We start from the raw sequence: 15,440 nt of genomic DNA, 5'->3' as shown, positions 1-15,440 counted from the left end.
GCACATTTTGGCTTGAGCTTGTCAAATGGGTGGATCAGAAGCTGGATTGTTTAAAAGTCTAAACTGTATTAGGTACCTCATAAATAATTACACTTAATACAATTTAAGACATCTATAAAGTAGGGCTGTGGAAATTAAAGATTAATTCCTTGATTAATCGATTCATTTTTTTGATCGTTCCCTCTGAGATCTGGTGACTTCACGGACATTGTCCTCACTGGACTCCTCCCCCCTTCCCCAAGTGCCTCCGTCCGGAGTCCAGTGATGTTGAAGTTCTGATTGAACATAACTCGTACGTGGGAGGAGCTATGCATGACGTTCCCCGCTGCTGCCCTACGGAACTAACACGATTGTTGGCTTTACATGCTGTGTTTTTATCATCTTTATGTGAGTAGTTTGTGTTTGAACACAAAAATGAAATCTTATACTTAAGCGGCGAGCACTTAGATCTTTTCTTTCTACCCATGACCTGGCGTCCTTGCTGAGATCTAAGGAGACGTGAGAGAAATTTATGCTCCATGTTAACCCTTTTGATACCTGCTTGCATGATCACCAGTTTGCACAGGGGTCCATGCCATAAGGTGAGAGTGATTAGTTAGACCGGAGGTGGAGGGATTGTCACACTACTGTGGATTTTTTTTTATTTACGTCAGTACTACAGTTTGAATTTAAAATGTATTTGTGTGAACTGTGAAGTTAAGTCATGGATTGTGGAAACTAACTAGTGTCGGGTGATTGTATATAGTGTATACCACATTTATCACTGACTAATGCAGAGTTGCAATGTAAGATCAGCTAAACGTAGTTGGATCTGTATGTGCGTTATAATTAATCTAAATTAGTTGATTCATCGATTAAAAAAGAATTGATTAATCAAACACACATTTTTTAATCAGTAACAGCCCTACTATAAAGACAAAATAGTCCTAGGTACAATACAATGAGATCAGTTTACACAAGCAAAGGCCACAAAGCAACATAGATATGTCTTACCTCGGTCTGCATCATAAATGTACACAAATTTTTTCCACTTGTAATACTCTATTACACTGATTAGGGCATCCTGAAGTTCCGGTCTGAGCTGCAGAACAAACTGATTGGAAGTGGCTACGGGGAAGCTGGGGGTTATAAAGCAGACGTGAAGAGCACCACAAAATGATGTCAACATGTTGACTGTCTTCCGGTCATAGAACCCGAATATGGCATACACTCCCTTGGCAAACTGTGAACAAACTGAGAGAAAAATAAATTAGGTTAGAAATAGGTCAGTGTATATACATATTATTCATTTTAGAGGTACAACACTACATCATCATAAGGTTAAAGCAGAACTCCATGTAAACAGTACAAGAAGACTATGGGGTTAATTCACTAAAACTGGAGAGCGCAAAATGTGGTGCAGCTCTGCATAAAAACCAATCAGCTTCCAGTTTTTTTGTCAAAACTTAATTGAACAAGCTGAAGTTAGAAGCCGATTGGCTACAATGCACAGCTGCTCCAGATTTTGCACCTACCAGTTTTAGTAACTTAACCCCTGTACCTTTACTGTTACATTAAAACAGTGTATGGTATAGAATATTAGTTTCAGCGAAAGCCCATTTAAATGTGCAAATGCCAGTCCTTTTAAAGAGTAGTGAATCAGAGTTATTGGTGGTCATTCAATAAAGCATTTACAACACTTTACAGTTGCTTTAAAAGTCCGGTGCCTTATTCAGAAAAGTCTTCCCATTTGTGAAGAGTTCTGTCATGTTTAACAGATTCAGGTAGTTCTTATTTGCACCACTTTCAAAATGCATCACTATGACTGCGCCAAATTCAAAAGGGATTACTGCCATTTCATAGAGAACTAATCTAGAGGGGTTTAAAACCAACTCAAAGATGACATACAGAGACATGCCACTGTTCATAAAGAAAGAGGGGGGTTCGGGCGCTCCGAATAATGTGATGTCTAGGTGGATGGTGCAATGGTAGCTTTAATAGCACATTTACATCAGTCAGTGTCATTTAAAAATAAGGAGGCGACCATCCTCAGAGGGTGTCCATTATCTCTGTTAGCAATGAATGTAGAGTAAGGGGAGGTTATGGAGGCGCAGTGCAGCACCAGCACATCCCAGGACACTTCCACCTTTGAAGGATACCTCCACCCTGTGAACCAGTAAGTGTATTTACTACACTAACATTAAAATTGCATAATAGGACTATTACAGTTGGAGCCGAAAATAACCCCCCCCCCCCCCCTACTGTTCAGACTGTGGCCACTGTGTAATAAAGAGCAAGGCAGAAGCAGCAATGAAGTTAATAGCTTCCTGCTCCAGGCTCCCTGGTATTTAGGACCCTATTGGTTGCTAGCTGGCAACCAATGATACATTCCTGGACAGGACAGTTGCATGTAAACAAAGTGGCTGGGAATTCTTTAATGTCCATGTTTGATCAATGATACCAGCGAGCATCCCTGCCCCATTGTGTATATTCAGATGTCCGCCAGGGAATCTCCCAGCTAATGAATAAATAGATCTACCCCTGTAAATTATCTCCAGATTTGAAACATATCATAATAAGGAACTTGAAGACATGTTGATAGATTAAAAAAGAAAATTACCTATAACCCTTATAACCCCAAAACATTATTTATATATATATATATTAGCAGAGATCCTAGGGAATAAAATGGCAAAAAAATTTACTTTTATGTCACACAGTATTTCCACAGTAGCATTTCAAACACAATTTTTTGGGGAAATAATATAATGGGGAAAAAATACACTTTCATAACCCCAAAACATTATTTGCGCAGTATTTGCGCAGTAGCATTTCAAACACAATTTTTTAGGCAAAAAATACACTTTCATGAATTCAAAAACAAAACACAATATATACCCCAATTTTTTTGTAAAACATGAAAGATGCTGTCATGCTATAAACAATTTTACAGGTTACCTCTACAGTAGAGTTACAGAGGAGGTCTAGCACTAGAATTATTGCTCTTGCTGTAATGTTCGCTGTGATATCTCACATGTGTGATTCAAATACTGTTTACATATGTGTGCATGACTTACGTGTGCATTTGTTTCTTTTTTTTTTTTTTACACTGTCCATTTATTTAATTTTTTTTTTTTGATCACTTCTATTCCTATTACAAGGAATGTAAACACCCCTTGTAATATAAATAAGAAAGACAGGTCCTTTTTATGGAGAAAGATCTGGGGTAAAAAAAAAGACTCTAAATCTCTCCTTTACCTTTAAAAAGCAAAAGATAAAAAAACAAAACAGTAATCCAGAGAAACACCACGTGGGGTGGGGGGGCACCCCACCCTGCCACTTCTGAAAGAGATCCACAGTGGCCCTTTACCATGTGATCAACTGATCACATGTAAACAGACATGCCAAATATTGCCAGTCCTTTGTTTGAAGAAAGGAGAGCCATTAACCAGCAAGACTGTCAGTACATTGTTTACACTGATAACCGTTGCACGGTTTATCAGTGCCCTGATTATCAGTGCTGCCTATAAGTGCCCAATCAGTGCCGCCAACCAGTGCTCATCAGTGCCACCTTTCAGTGCTGGCTATCAGTGCTTATCAGTGCTCATCCATACCACTTATCAGTGCACATCAGTGCTGTCTATCATTGCCAATTAATGCTGCCTATCAGGGTCCATCAGTGCTGCCTATCAGTGCTCATCAATGCCGCCTATCAGTGCCCATCAATGATGTCTATCAGTGCTCATCAATGCCCCCTATATGTGCCCATCAGTGCTACATATCAGTGCTCATTGATGCCCCCTATCAGTTCCCATCAGTGCTCATCAATGCCCCTTATCAGTGCCCATCAGTGCCACTTATCAGTGTCCATCAATGCCCCCTATCAGCGCCCATCAGTGGCACTTATCAGTGCTCATCAATGCCGCCTATCAGTACCCATCAGCAGGATTCTGAGAGCGGTTCTCTCATACAGCTCAGAGCCTGCACTGATAGTTCCCTCTCCCTTCTTCCTCGCATTAACAGGACAGGAGACAGCCGATCTGCTCCTTCCCCTCCCGCTCCTCTCCTCCTGTGTGCACTGTGGAAAGTATTAATCTAAGCAGCTGAATGATCAAACTCAGCTGCTTAGATTCATAGTTTCTGCGGTGCACACAGGAGGAGAGGGGCGGGAGGAGAAGGAGCAGATCATCTCTCTCCTGTCCTGTCCCTGTGAGGGAGGAGGACTGTCAGTGCAGGCTCAGAGCCCTGCAGCAGGCAACCCCGCTGAGGCCCCCCTACAGTGGTGGAATGCTATGGCTGCTTATCACCCCTTCACTCCGTGACCCGGATCCCGGCAGCTCAGGGATGGCTCACTCTTGGGAGCAGTAGGTTGCTTGGCGTCCGGTGATGTCAAGATGTGTTCCCGAGCAGCTCAGTGGGGAGCTGGAAGAGAGAGACCCGGGAGCAGCAGAGGGAAGCTGGATAGGAGGGGTGACGGGCGGTAACATATATAGGAATTGATTCCTGCCTCCTGCAGCCACTGAATGCCTGCAGGAGGGAAAGAAGGAGAAGCGGGCATTGAGCAGCTGCAGGAGGTGGGGCTCTATTGCGCTATATGCCACCCCATTTAATTAAGCTGTACAGAGGGGCCTGGTCGCAAGTACAACACTTGCGACCCCTGTAGCTATACCCCTGCCTACAGACTAAGTAATATACACTGATTTGGGTTATTTTCACTAAAGGAATGTAGCAGTATACATTTTGACCTAAATTTATGAAGAAAGATTATTTATTTGAAAAATGCTATAACCAAAAAAAATAAAAAATAAAAAATTTTCCCAAACTATTCGTTTTTTTTTTTTCTTTTATTAAGCAAAAAAAAAAAAAGCAGCAGTGATTAAATACCATCAAAAGAAAGCTCTATTTGTGTGAAAAAAATGCTAAAAATGGGTGTTGCATTAACCGTGCAATTGTCATTCATAATATGACAGCACTGTGAGGGGAAAATTGGCCTGGGCAGGAAGATGTCCGGTATTGAAGTGGTTAATATGAACAAACTTGAAGTTTGTAAATTTACTTTGTAAAGATTGCCACACATTTACTTCCTTGAATTCTGTGACAGGCATATACCTATGTTCTGAGAGTGGGAACTGTTTGTCACACATTGCACAGAGCCTTCCTTCTGAACTACAGAGGTGTTCAGGAGGCAGAGTCAGTAGAGAATCACTGCTTGTAGGCAGCAAGGTACCATGGTATATGTAGTATGCAAAGCATGCAGGCAATCCAGGAAGTTGTGGAAAGAGATCGCCAACATAGAGGCAACACAAAAGGAAAATTTTCAAATAAGCTTATACTGGCTTGTCAAATAGCTTTTTTTTTTTATTGCTATTACAATACTGATATTATAAAATAAAAGCCTATGCTGTGACTATAGAACTCTTTTAACTTCTTTTTTCATGATTCAGACTCAGTATTCTCTGTATAGTGATGTTTTGGCAGAATGCCGTTTTTTTTTTCTAGGTAGATTTACTCTTTCTAGTTTTGCTGGTGCCTATTGTTGCTTGGATAGAAAGTAATGGGAAATGGATAATTTTAGAATTGTTACCAAAACAAGAGAAATAGTAAACCAGAGACATCAGCTGCAAGAAAGGTGGCCAGATGAGAAATTTTTTTTATTGAAAAAAAACAAGCTAAAATATAAAAAGAGTCCCTTGTAGTTTGCCATTTGGGAATGATCCTAGTTTTTTTTTCTAGCCATTCCCTCTTCCCAAGTCGACTGACATGTATCATGTTTAATATTCTTTTTTTTTTTCCGTTAGTCACACATCAGAGATTGCTCTGATCCTACCACTCATCCCTGACCTCCCGGTCACTTCACAAATCCAAGCTTATTCCAACACACAGATACTGCCATGCTGTGCAGTGGGACCACCAAGGAAACAGATACATTCGATGTAACAACATCAAGGCATACATCAGCTTTGCTTGGAGACCAAATTCCCCAATTTAGTCTACAAAAGAAGACTTTTTTAAATAACTTTTTTCCGTCTCTATGAAAAAGTTTTTCTGGAATGAATATATGGGGCCAATGCAAATTTCAAAAACATAATCATGCCTCTGATGACGTCATTCTATTGAAACACATCAGGTTGGGTCTAGGCACGTTGGCAGGCACTCTGAGTACATAGCAGGATTTGTGAGTCTGAAGCTTTTATCAATGTGCCCGGTTCAGTGATTTCTTACATATGCTTAGGTTTATAGTGCTGAGAGCACACTTTTATATTTGATTGGACTGGGTTTTATACTTTTAAGCTTTCATTATAAATTGGCCGGAAACATAACAAGCCATTTCATTATTCCTTAAAGTGTATGTAAATCCAGGGGTGGACTGACAACTCATGGGGCCCCGGGCAATAGGAGATTATGGGGCCCAGAGGCAATCCAAGATTATGGGGCCACATAGTATACAATCACACAGTATACACAGACATGTTTCTATTGGCTGAGAAGGTACTGGAGAGGTGGGGCAGCTATAATCTCAGGATTTTTAGACCAAAAGGATGTTGCTAAGGGACATTTCAGAGACAGATGTAAAAAAAAACACAGATTTTTACATGCTGTCCCTGGTTTTACTGAGGCTGGCAACCCTGATGGGGCCCCCTTGTGGCTCGGGGCCCTCGGGCAGTGCCTGAGTGGCCCAATGGTCAGTCTGCCCCTGTGTAAACCCACTCTCATCCTTTCTAAACTACTGTCATAGTGCTGATCTATAAGGATATAGATGCCTCCTGCATGTATCTTGTCAAACGTCACCCCTCTGTCTGTTATGAAACCCGAAAAAGATTCTGTGGGTGGGTCTGTTGTCTGGAGCTCAGTGGGTGGAGTCGTGATGTCAGTAGACTCCCCGTCCACCTCTACACTCCCCTTGTCAACGTGCATTTTCTCCTGTGTATTTCTTACACTGAACTTCTGCTGGTCTTGTGGATTATGCCCCATGATCACTAACATCCAGAATAAAGGGGGGGGGGGGGGGTTGGTAAGTATACAGAATGCCTCTGTCACACTCCTGCACTCGTGCATGAGATATGTAAATCACATGTCACTCACAGCAAGGGGGAGAAACAGACATCTACAGTATTTTGCTGTCTGACCATTTTTATCTCACTGAAAAAAGATGAGGATTGCTCAGAGCTGGATTAACTCTTTGTGGCAAGACTGGGCACAGATGACATGAAATCCTATACTGTGCAAGGTACAAGCCTTAATTAAAGATAAAAATAAATCGGGTTTACATCCAATTTAATGACATGATTTACTGATAGCATAATTGGGGATTGTCTATTTAAGACTTATATTAGACATCTATTGTTTTAAACAAGATGGGAGGAGATTTTTGATTTATAGAGACATTGCTTGAATATTGGAAGATATTACATAAGCATTGAATGGCTTACCTATATGAGATGGTCAAAAAGTTGCAATGAGTTTTAGTCCATCTGGTGGAAGCATTTTGCATGAGTGTACTGATGTATACCTGCTGATGTAACTTTCTAATTTCAAGAGAAAGAGCAATAATTGTATGTGGACCTCTTTTATAGTATTTTGTTTCTATGCTTTTGTAATAATTTATAGGTATAGTGAGTAATATGAATTTGTATGTATATTATATAGAATTTTCCCAAGGGGCGCTCAACCTTTTGAAGAGTGCAGGTCACTTAAAGCAGAAGTAAACCCATTGATTTAACAATTTAAAAAAAGTTTACATTTCCAGCACGTGCTGGGAATATAACTGTCATATTGCTTGTGCTCTCAACTAGGGATGAGCTTCGTGTTCGAGTCGAACGCATGTTCGACTCGAACATCGGTCGTTCCTGCGTTCACCGAATTCCGAACGTTTGGGCCGTTCGCGGCAAAATTCGTGTGGCCCACAATGCATTGCGATGGCGCAATGCATTGCTGTCTCACGATTGGCCAAGCATGCACTGTGACCCCGCATGCTTGGCCAATGGCAGCGCCAGTAGCGAGGAGAGCAATGGTTGGCCACAGGCATCCTGCCTGTGGCCAATCATAGCTCAGGCTGTGTAGTGCACGCCCCACACTATATAAAGCTGCCTTTCAGGCGGCCTCGTGTAGTGTTTGTTAGCATCTGAAGCAGTGGGTGTTCTGTGTACCTTCAACACAGTTACACACCAATCGTTTTTGGCTGATTTACTATTTTGCTCTTGTGTAGTGGTTACTGTCTGTGCCCTGACCGCAGTATACACCACTATATTCACCTCACCTATATAGCTAGTGATCTAGCTTTAATAATAGAGCTTGCAGTCAGTAGTGTTAGTGCGTGCTGTCTGCGTGCTCTGTACCCAGTACATACCACTATATACACCTACATAGCTGTTCTCTATTTGAGCCCGATTGTCATTTGCTGGAGTTATTGGAAGTTGTGTGTGCCTCCAGCACAGCACAGTATACATCTGTATATACCCCTTTAACTCTGCTGTTTTCTGGTTATTGTCTGCGTGCCCTGACCGCAGTATACACCGTGATATTCACCTCACCTATATAGCTAGTGGTCCATCTTTAACAATAGAGCTTGCAGTCAGTAGTGTCACTCAGGAGATAGTGCGTGCTGTGTGCCTGCTCTGTACCCAGTACATACCGCTATTATCCACCTACATAGCTGTTCTCTATTTGGGCCCGATTGGCATCTGCGGGAGTTATTGGAAGTTGTGTGTGCCTCCAGCACAGCACAGTATACATCTGTATATACCCCTTTAACTCTGCTGTTCTATAAAAAAGGCATCTGCAGGAGTTAGTGGGTGTTGTGTGCCTCCAGCACAATATAAACTACCCAACTACTGTTTTACCCAACTCCCTTCAGGCCATTACCATGTCTGGAAGGCCAGCAAGGAGAGGCAGACAGGCGCGAGCCGGTAAAAGAGGGCAAGCAGGCTCTGTGTCTAGAGACAACAGTGCTGGTCGTGGACGCGGTGCATTGTCATCAGCACGTGGCCATGGGACATGCTTGTCCTTCTTTTCTGCAGCTGGACATGTTGAACCGCAACATGCCAACGACTTGGTAGAGTGGATGACCAAGCCCTCTTCATCCTCCTCATCCTCTCTCACCCAGTCTCAGGGTAGTAGAAAAGCAGCTGCCAACACATCGTCGTCCCTCCTCTCAATGTCATCATCAGTGACTCCTTCCCTAGACCCACCACGTCCTCCTGAGGAGTCTCCTGAACTCTTTGAGCACAGTGTTGGGTACATGCTCCAGGAGGATGCCCAGTGTTTGGTGGGCTCTGATGATGACACTCAGCTAGAGGAAGGCAGTAGCGTGAGCACAGAGAGAGGGGATGCTCAAGAAGGACAGCAATCTGGCAGTCATGTTCCACAAGCTGCAGCATACTGCCAGGTTTGCTACAGCGATGAAGAGGGAGGGGATGATGAGGGCACTGACTCCACGTGGGTGCCTGGAAGGAGGGAGGAGGAGGAGGAGGAGGCACATGTCCAACGAGGCAGGATGCCCTCCGGGTGCCAGCTTAGGGGCAGCACACCGACTGAATCACACCGCAGAGCTCCGCCTGCGCAGAGCGCTTCCTCTGCGCGTTATTCTAAAAGTTCTTTGGTGTGGGCCTTTTTTGAGACGAGTGCATCAGATCGCACCGCTGCTATTTGCAACATATGTCTCAAGCGTATCTCACGTGGCCAAAACATCAGCCGCTTGGGCACCACATGCTTGACCAGACATATGTTGACCTGCCATGCAGCTCGTTGGCAAGCATACCTCAAAGACCCACACCAAAGAACAAAGCGGACCTCTCCTTGCTCCTCATCAGCTGGCATCTCCAACCCCACTAGACCTTCAGTCCTCTCTGAAACCTGCTCTGAGAGGAATGAAGGTGTAGAATTAGGTGTGTCACAGCCAAGTGCTTCCGGGAACTCTGCTAGTGGTACATCCACGTCCGATTATAGCAGACAAATGTCCCTGCCCCAGCTGCTGGACCGGCGGAAGAAATTTACTCCCAGCCATCCACATGCCCAGCGGTTGAATGCTAGCTTGGCTAAATTGCTAGCACTTCAACTGCTGCCTTTTCAGTTGGTAGACTCGGCCCCCTTCCGTGAGTTTGTACAATGTGCGGTTCCTCAGTGGCAGGTCCCCAAACGCCACTTTTTCTCACGGAAGGCGATTCCGGCTCTCTACCGGCATGTGGAAGGCAATGTCCTTGCCTCGCTGGACAGGGCGGTCAGCGGTAAGGTGCATATTACCGCTGACTCATGGTCCAGCAGGCATGGACAGGGACGTTACCTGTCTTTCACGGCCCATTGGGTCACTCTCCTGGCTGCTGGGAAGGATGCAGGACAAGGTGCAGTAGTGTTGGAGGTTGTTCCGCCACCACGCCTCCAAAATGCTACTATTGGTTGTGACACACCTCTCTCCTCCACCCCCTCCTCTTCTTCTTCCTCCATGGCCTCTTCCAGTGCTCTGTCCTCAGAACCAGCGGTGCTCCATAGGCGTTGCAGGGGCTACGCAAGTACGCAGGCAAAACGATGCCATGCTGTGCTTGCGCTGGTTTGTTTGGGGGACAGGAGCCACACTGGGGCGGATGTTTTGTCAGCTCTGCAGGGGCAGGCCGAGAGGTGGTTGACGCCACGCCAGCTTAAGCCAGGAATGGTGGTTTGCGACAATGGCACCAACCTCCTCTCCGCCCTCCGACAGGGACAACTGACCCATGTGCCCTGTGCAGCTCACGTCCTTAACCTGGTGGTGCAGCGGTTCTTGGGCAGGTACCCCGGCTTACAGGATGTCCTGAAACAGGCCAGGAGAGTCTGTGTGCATTTCCGCCGATCATTTAATGCCTGTGCTCGGCTGGCTGAGCTCCAAAAGGAGTTGAACCTGCCCAAGAACCGCCTTATATGTGACATGCCCACCAGATGGAACTCAACATTGGCCATGCTGCAGCGGCTGCACACGCAGCAGAGGGCCATCAATGAGTACCTGTGCGACTACGGCACCAGGACAGGGTCAGGGGAGCTTGGTTTTTTCTCACCACGCCAGTGGGGCATGATCAGGGATGCATGCACTGTCCTGTCACCGTTTGAGGAGGCCACAAGGATGGTGAGCAGTGACAGTGCATGCATCAGTGACACTATACCTCTTGTCCACCTCTTGGAGCATACGCTGCGTGGAATAATGGACAGGGCACTTGAGGCAGAACAGAGGCAGGAAGAGGAGGACTTCCTTGCCTCTCAAGGCCCCCTTTATCCAGACAGTGTTCCTGCTGTGCCACCCATCACACAGGAAGAGGGTGAGGAGGAGGAAGAGGAGGAGGAGGATGATTGTGTCAGCATGGAGGTGGAGGCTGGCACTCAGCATCAGCAGCAGCAGTCTTATAGGGATGATTTACAGTCCCAAGAAACACGTGGACTTGTACGTGGCTGGGAGGAGGTAGCTGCGGATCATGTTGTCCTTAGTGACCCAGAGGACTCCGGACCGAATGCCTCAGCTAACCTACGCTGCATGGCCTCCCTGATCCTGCAAAGCCTGCGGAAGGATCCTCGTATTCTTCGGATCAAGGAGAGGGACCATTACTGGCTGGCCACTCTCCTTGATCCACGGTACAAGGGTAAGGTTGCCGACCTTATCTTGCCATCGCAGAGGGAGCAGAGGATGAGACATCTCCGGGAGGCCTTGCAGAAAGCTCTGTGCAACGCGTTCCCAGAGACTGGGAGGTCACAAACTCCTGGTCCTGGACAACGTGTTGCTGAGGCATCAGTCAGAAGGAGCGGTGGAGAAGGTGGCCGTCTGACTGATGCTTTCAGACAATTTTTTAGTCCGCAGCCCCAAGGTATGATTGGTTCCAGCACCCATCGCCAGCGTCTAATTTACATGGTGCAGGAATACCTAGGGGCAAGGTCAGACTTGGACACCTTTCCCACTGAAAATCCTCTGGCTTACTGGGTCTTGAGGATGGATCACTGGCCAGAGCTTGCACAGTATGCAATTGAGCTACTGGCCTGTCCTGCATCCAGCGTTCTTTCGGAACGAACCTTCAGTGCTGCTGGTGGCTTCGTTACCGATCACAGGGTGCGCCTGTCCACCGAATCAGTTGATCGACTGACCTTCATCAAGATGAATCAGTCTTGGATCACCCACAGCTACCAAGCACCTGAAGCTGATGTAACCGAATAATTTTTTTTGAAATACCACATCCCTTCAAGACTGCCTATGCTGATGCTGAGTGACTGTCCTGTTATGTTGATTGTCTATCCTCTTCCTCCTCCGCTGATATGTTGGAAGAACATTTTTGGTTCTGGGTGATGCCAGCAGCCCAATTTTTCTGCCCCTGTTTAACAGGGGCGTTTAAGTACAATTTTTGATGCAATGCTTTGCAGCAGGGCTAATTCCTGCAATAAAACTAGAGTATATGGCAGAGGTTGCAGTGTGATGGCACCAGTGCCTAAGGCCCAATTTTTCTGCCCCTGTTTAACAGGGGCGTTTAAGTACAATTTTTGATGCAATGCTTTGCAGCAGGGCTAATTCCTGCAATAAAACTAGAGTGTATGGCAGAGGTTGCAGTGTGATGGCACCAGTGCCTAAGGCCCAATTTTTCTGCCCCTGTTTAACAGGGGCGTTTAAGTACAATTTTTGATGCAATGCTTTGCAGCAGGGCTAATTCCTGCAATAAAACTAGAGTGTATGGCAGAGGTTGCAGTGTGATGGCACCAGTGCCTAAGGCCCAATTTTTCTGCCCCTGTTTAACAGGGACATGTAATTACAATTCTTGATATAATATTTCACAGGAGGGCCCCTTCCTGTGCCCACCCAGAGTAACTGTGAGGACTTATAGTGTTGTGGCACCAGCACCACAACCACCAAAGGTCAATTTTTCTACCACTGTTCAACAATGGCATGTAATTACAATTCTTGATATAATCGTTCACAGCAGGGCGCTCCAGCGCCCACCAAGAGTCACTTTGAGGGCTTACAATGTTGTTGCAAAACCAACACCTTGTTCTGCCATTTCTGCAGAGCATATAGGGCAGGCCCCTACTTTCAAACATCCAATTTACAAACATCTCCTACTTGCAAACGGAAGGAGACAACAGCAAGTGAGATGAAAAAAGATGGACGACAAAACAAATTATACAGGGGTGATAACCCTTCCCTATGTTTTCCAAAAAGCTTAAAAATATTTTTTTTGACTGGAGCTACACTTTAAAAATGTACCAGTTGAAAATTACAAACAGATTCAACTTAACACAACAAACCTACACAGTCCCTGTCTTGTTTGCACCGCCTGTATACTTCTGTTCTGAGTATATAGGGCCTGGGGGCCACACGCATTTCCTTTTTTTAATATGGGTACACGGTTCCCCTTAATATGCGTACAAGACCCAAATAGGCTGGTAATGGGCAGGGAGGGCTACCCATGCCATTTTTCTGAATGATTTTCAACCATATTGCAGGAACCAGATATAACATTAAAACCGCAAGCAGTTTTAAATGGTGTTATTTCCGCTTAATGTCATTTTGTGCAGGGACTGTTCTAAACACGGGAAACACGTGGCACTTCACAGGCATACTACAGACACCCACCAGGCACCATATTTAAAGGAATATTTCACTTTTTTTTTTTCACTTTAATCGTCATTAAAATCTGTGCTCCCACCAAAACGGTAGTTTTTAAACCTTTTTTTTGCAGTGACCCATGTCCCCTGAGGCAGGAGGCAGGTCGCCAAACCCTTTTTAGGACACTATCTTGCATATTAGCCGTTAAAATTAGCACTTTCCAATTCGAACGTTCGAGTCCCAAAGACTTCAATGGGGTTCTAACGTTCGTACCGAACGCGGGGGTCGTTCGCAAGTTCTGGTGCGAACCGAACCGGGGGGTGTTCGGCTCATCCCTACTCTCAACCAAACTATCAAACCATCCAGTGGCTGGTGTCATAACTAAACACATGTGAAGCATCATGGCAGTTGATGATTAACCACTTTAGCCCCTTTTTGCAATATGGCATTACGTCATTTTAACTGACAATTGTGCAGTCGTGCGAGACTGTACCCAAATAAAATTGATGCCCTTTTTTTACCCATAAATAGAGCTTTCTTTTGGTAGTATTTAATCACCTCTGTGGTTTTATTTTTTGCGCTTTAAACAAAAAAAAGATAGTCAATTTAGAAAAAATTATATATTTTTTACTTTTTGCTATAATCCAATAGAAAATGTAAAAAAAACGAATGTATTCATCAGTTTAGGCCAATATGTATTTGCCTAAATTGCAATAAGTGTACAGTATATTGATTGGTTTGCACAAAAGTTATAGCATCTCCAAATTGGGGATGTATTTATGGCATTTTTATTATTCATTTTTTTTTTACTAGTAATGGCGGTGATCAGTGATTTTTAGCAAGACTGCAACTTTCCAGGAGTGAGTGGAAGAGAGGAAGCGATTGCATATATCTTACAGCTGACAGTCAGGTTACAGACCATTTCAGGGCAAAAATCCCATCCAGCATGTTTTTTGTTTCTTTTTTTTACCTAAGTCCCCCATCTGGATTTGTTACTGACAATATTAGAATTAATATTAGTCAATAGTGAGAGGGAACCATTTTCCAGAAATGTAGATGTGCTGTCTGGCCTTCTATGATCCTGTCTTGATGATGTCACCCCTGAGACTCCTCTTCTGGATCCTGAGAGTAACCTATTGCTGAAAAGCCAAAAGGAAGTGCCCATGTCAGGCAGACATGAACACCTTAGGAAGGATCCCACCTTAAATAAACAAAAGAAAAAAGAAGACTGGGACTGCAGTATCACTTGGCCACCAATTTAGAAGAGTAAAAGAGGAATTTAGATATTAGACATTATAATTAGAGGTAGGTGGTGGGGTTAGGGGGAGCCTCTAGTTAAGCTTTAAGAATTTTTTTTAAAGCTGAACTCCAGGATCATCATATATTGTCTAAATACAAGAGATGTACTGATGCACACCTGCTGATGTGTTTTTACGTGAACCTTGTTGTGCCTTGTGTACGTCTTCCAGATGTGTGCAGTAATCCAGTGTGAAACATTTCATGTGTGCAGGAGCTTCCTGTAATAAAGACAGCTCTTAAAGGTTGGAGATCGCGCTGAACTGACTCACTCAGTTGAGGGTCTGTGAGTGAGTGATGGTGGGGCGGGTTGGGAGGGTTTGCTCCTCATAATTCTGGCCCAACACAACAGAAGGGTGGCGGTGGGCCCCTTTGGGGGGGCTTGAGCTGCTACCTCTGGGTATGGCCACAAGGCTTTTTGCGCATAGGGGTAGGTAAATGGAGTGCCCGTATCGAATTAGAAGCAAAATGGAGGTGAATATGTAGTTGATTTATTAAAAGTAGCAAAAACTCATCAAGTCAACACATTTTGGGGCAACAAAGACTCCCCCTTCTTCAGGACTGCTGCTGTATGTTAATGGTGAGTGGGGATAAATCCCAAATTTGGTGGGGGCAGCATAAT

The 15,440-nt window shown here is 44.6% G+C and overlaps 1 protein-coding gene across 4 annotated transcripts in view; it reads right to left on the bottom strand.

The window, feature by feature from the left end:
• The window catches only part of GRIA1 (glutamate ionotropic receptor AMPA type subunit 1), a 410,043-nt gene that overhangs the window by 187,419 nt on the left and 207,184 nt on the right, over window positions 1-15,440 (bottom strand). For all 4 annotated transcript variants that reach the window (XM_077468352.1, XM_077468351.1, XM_077468354.1 and 1 more), the window contains exon 3: window positions 994-1,233. In XM_077468352.1, the coding sequence (XP_077324478.1) occupies window positions 994-1,233 (240 nt within the window). The remainder of the gene's footprint in view (window positions 1-993; window positions 1,234-15,440) is intronic.

The sequence above is a fragment of the Lithobates pipiens genome, unplaced genomic scaffold, assembly GCF_037356315.1.
Source record: "Lithobates pipiens isolate NorthernLeopardFrog02 unplaced genomic scaffold, aLitPip1_a1.2 Scaffold_8, whole genome shotgun sequence".
NCBI classification, from domain to species: Eukaryota; Metazoa; Chordata; class Amphibia; order Anura; family Ranidae; genus Lithobates; species Lithobates pipiens.
This window is presented reverse-complemented; position numbering and strand designations above follow the sequence as displayed.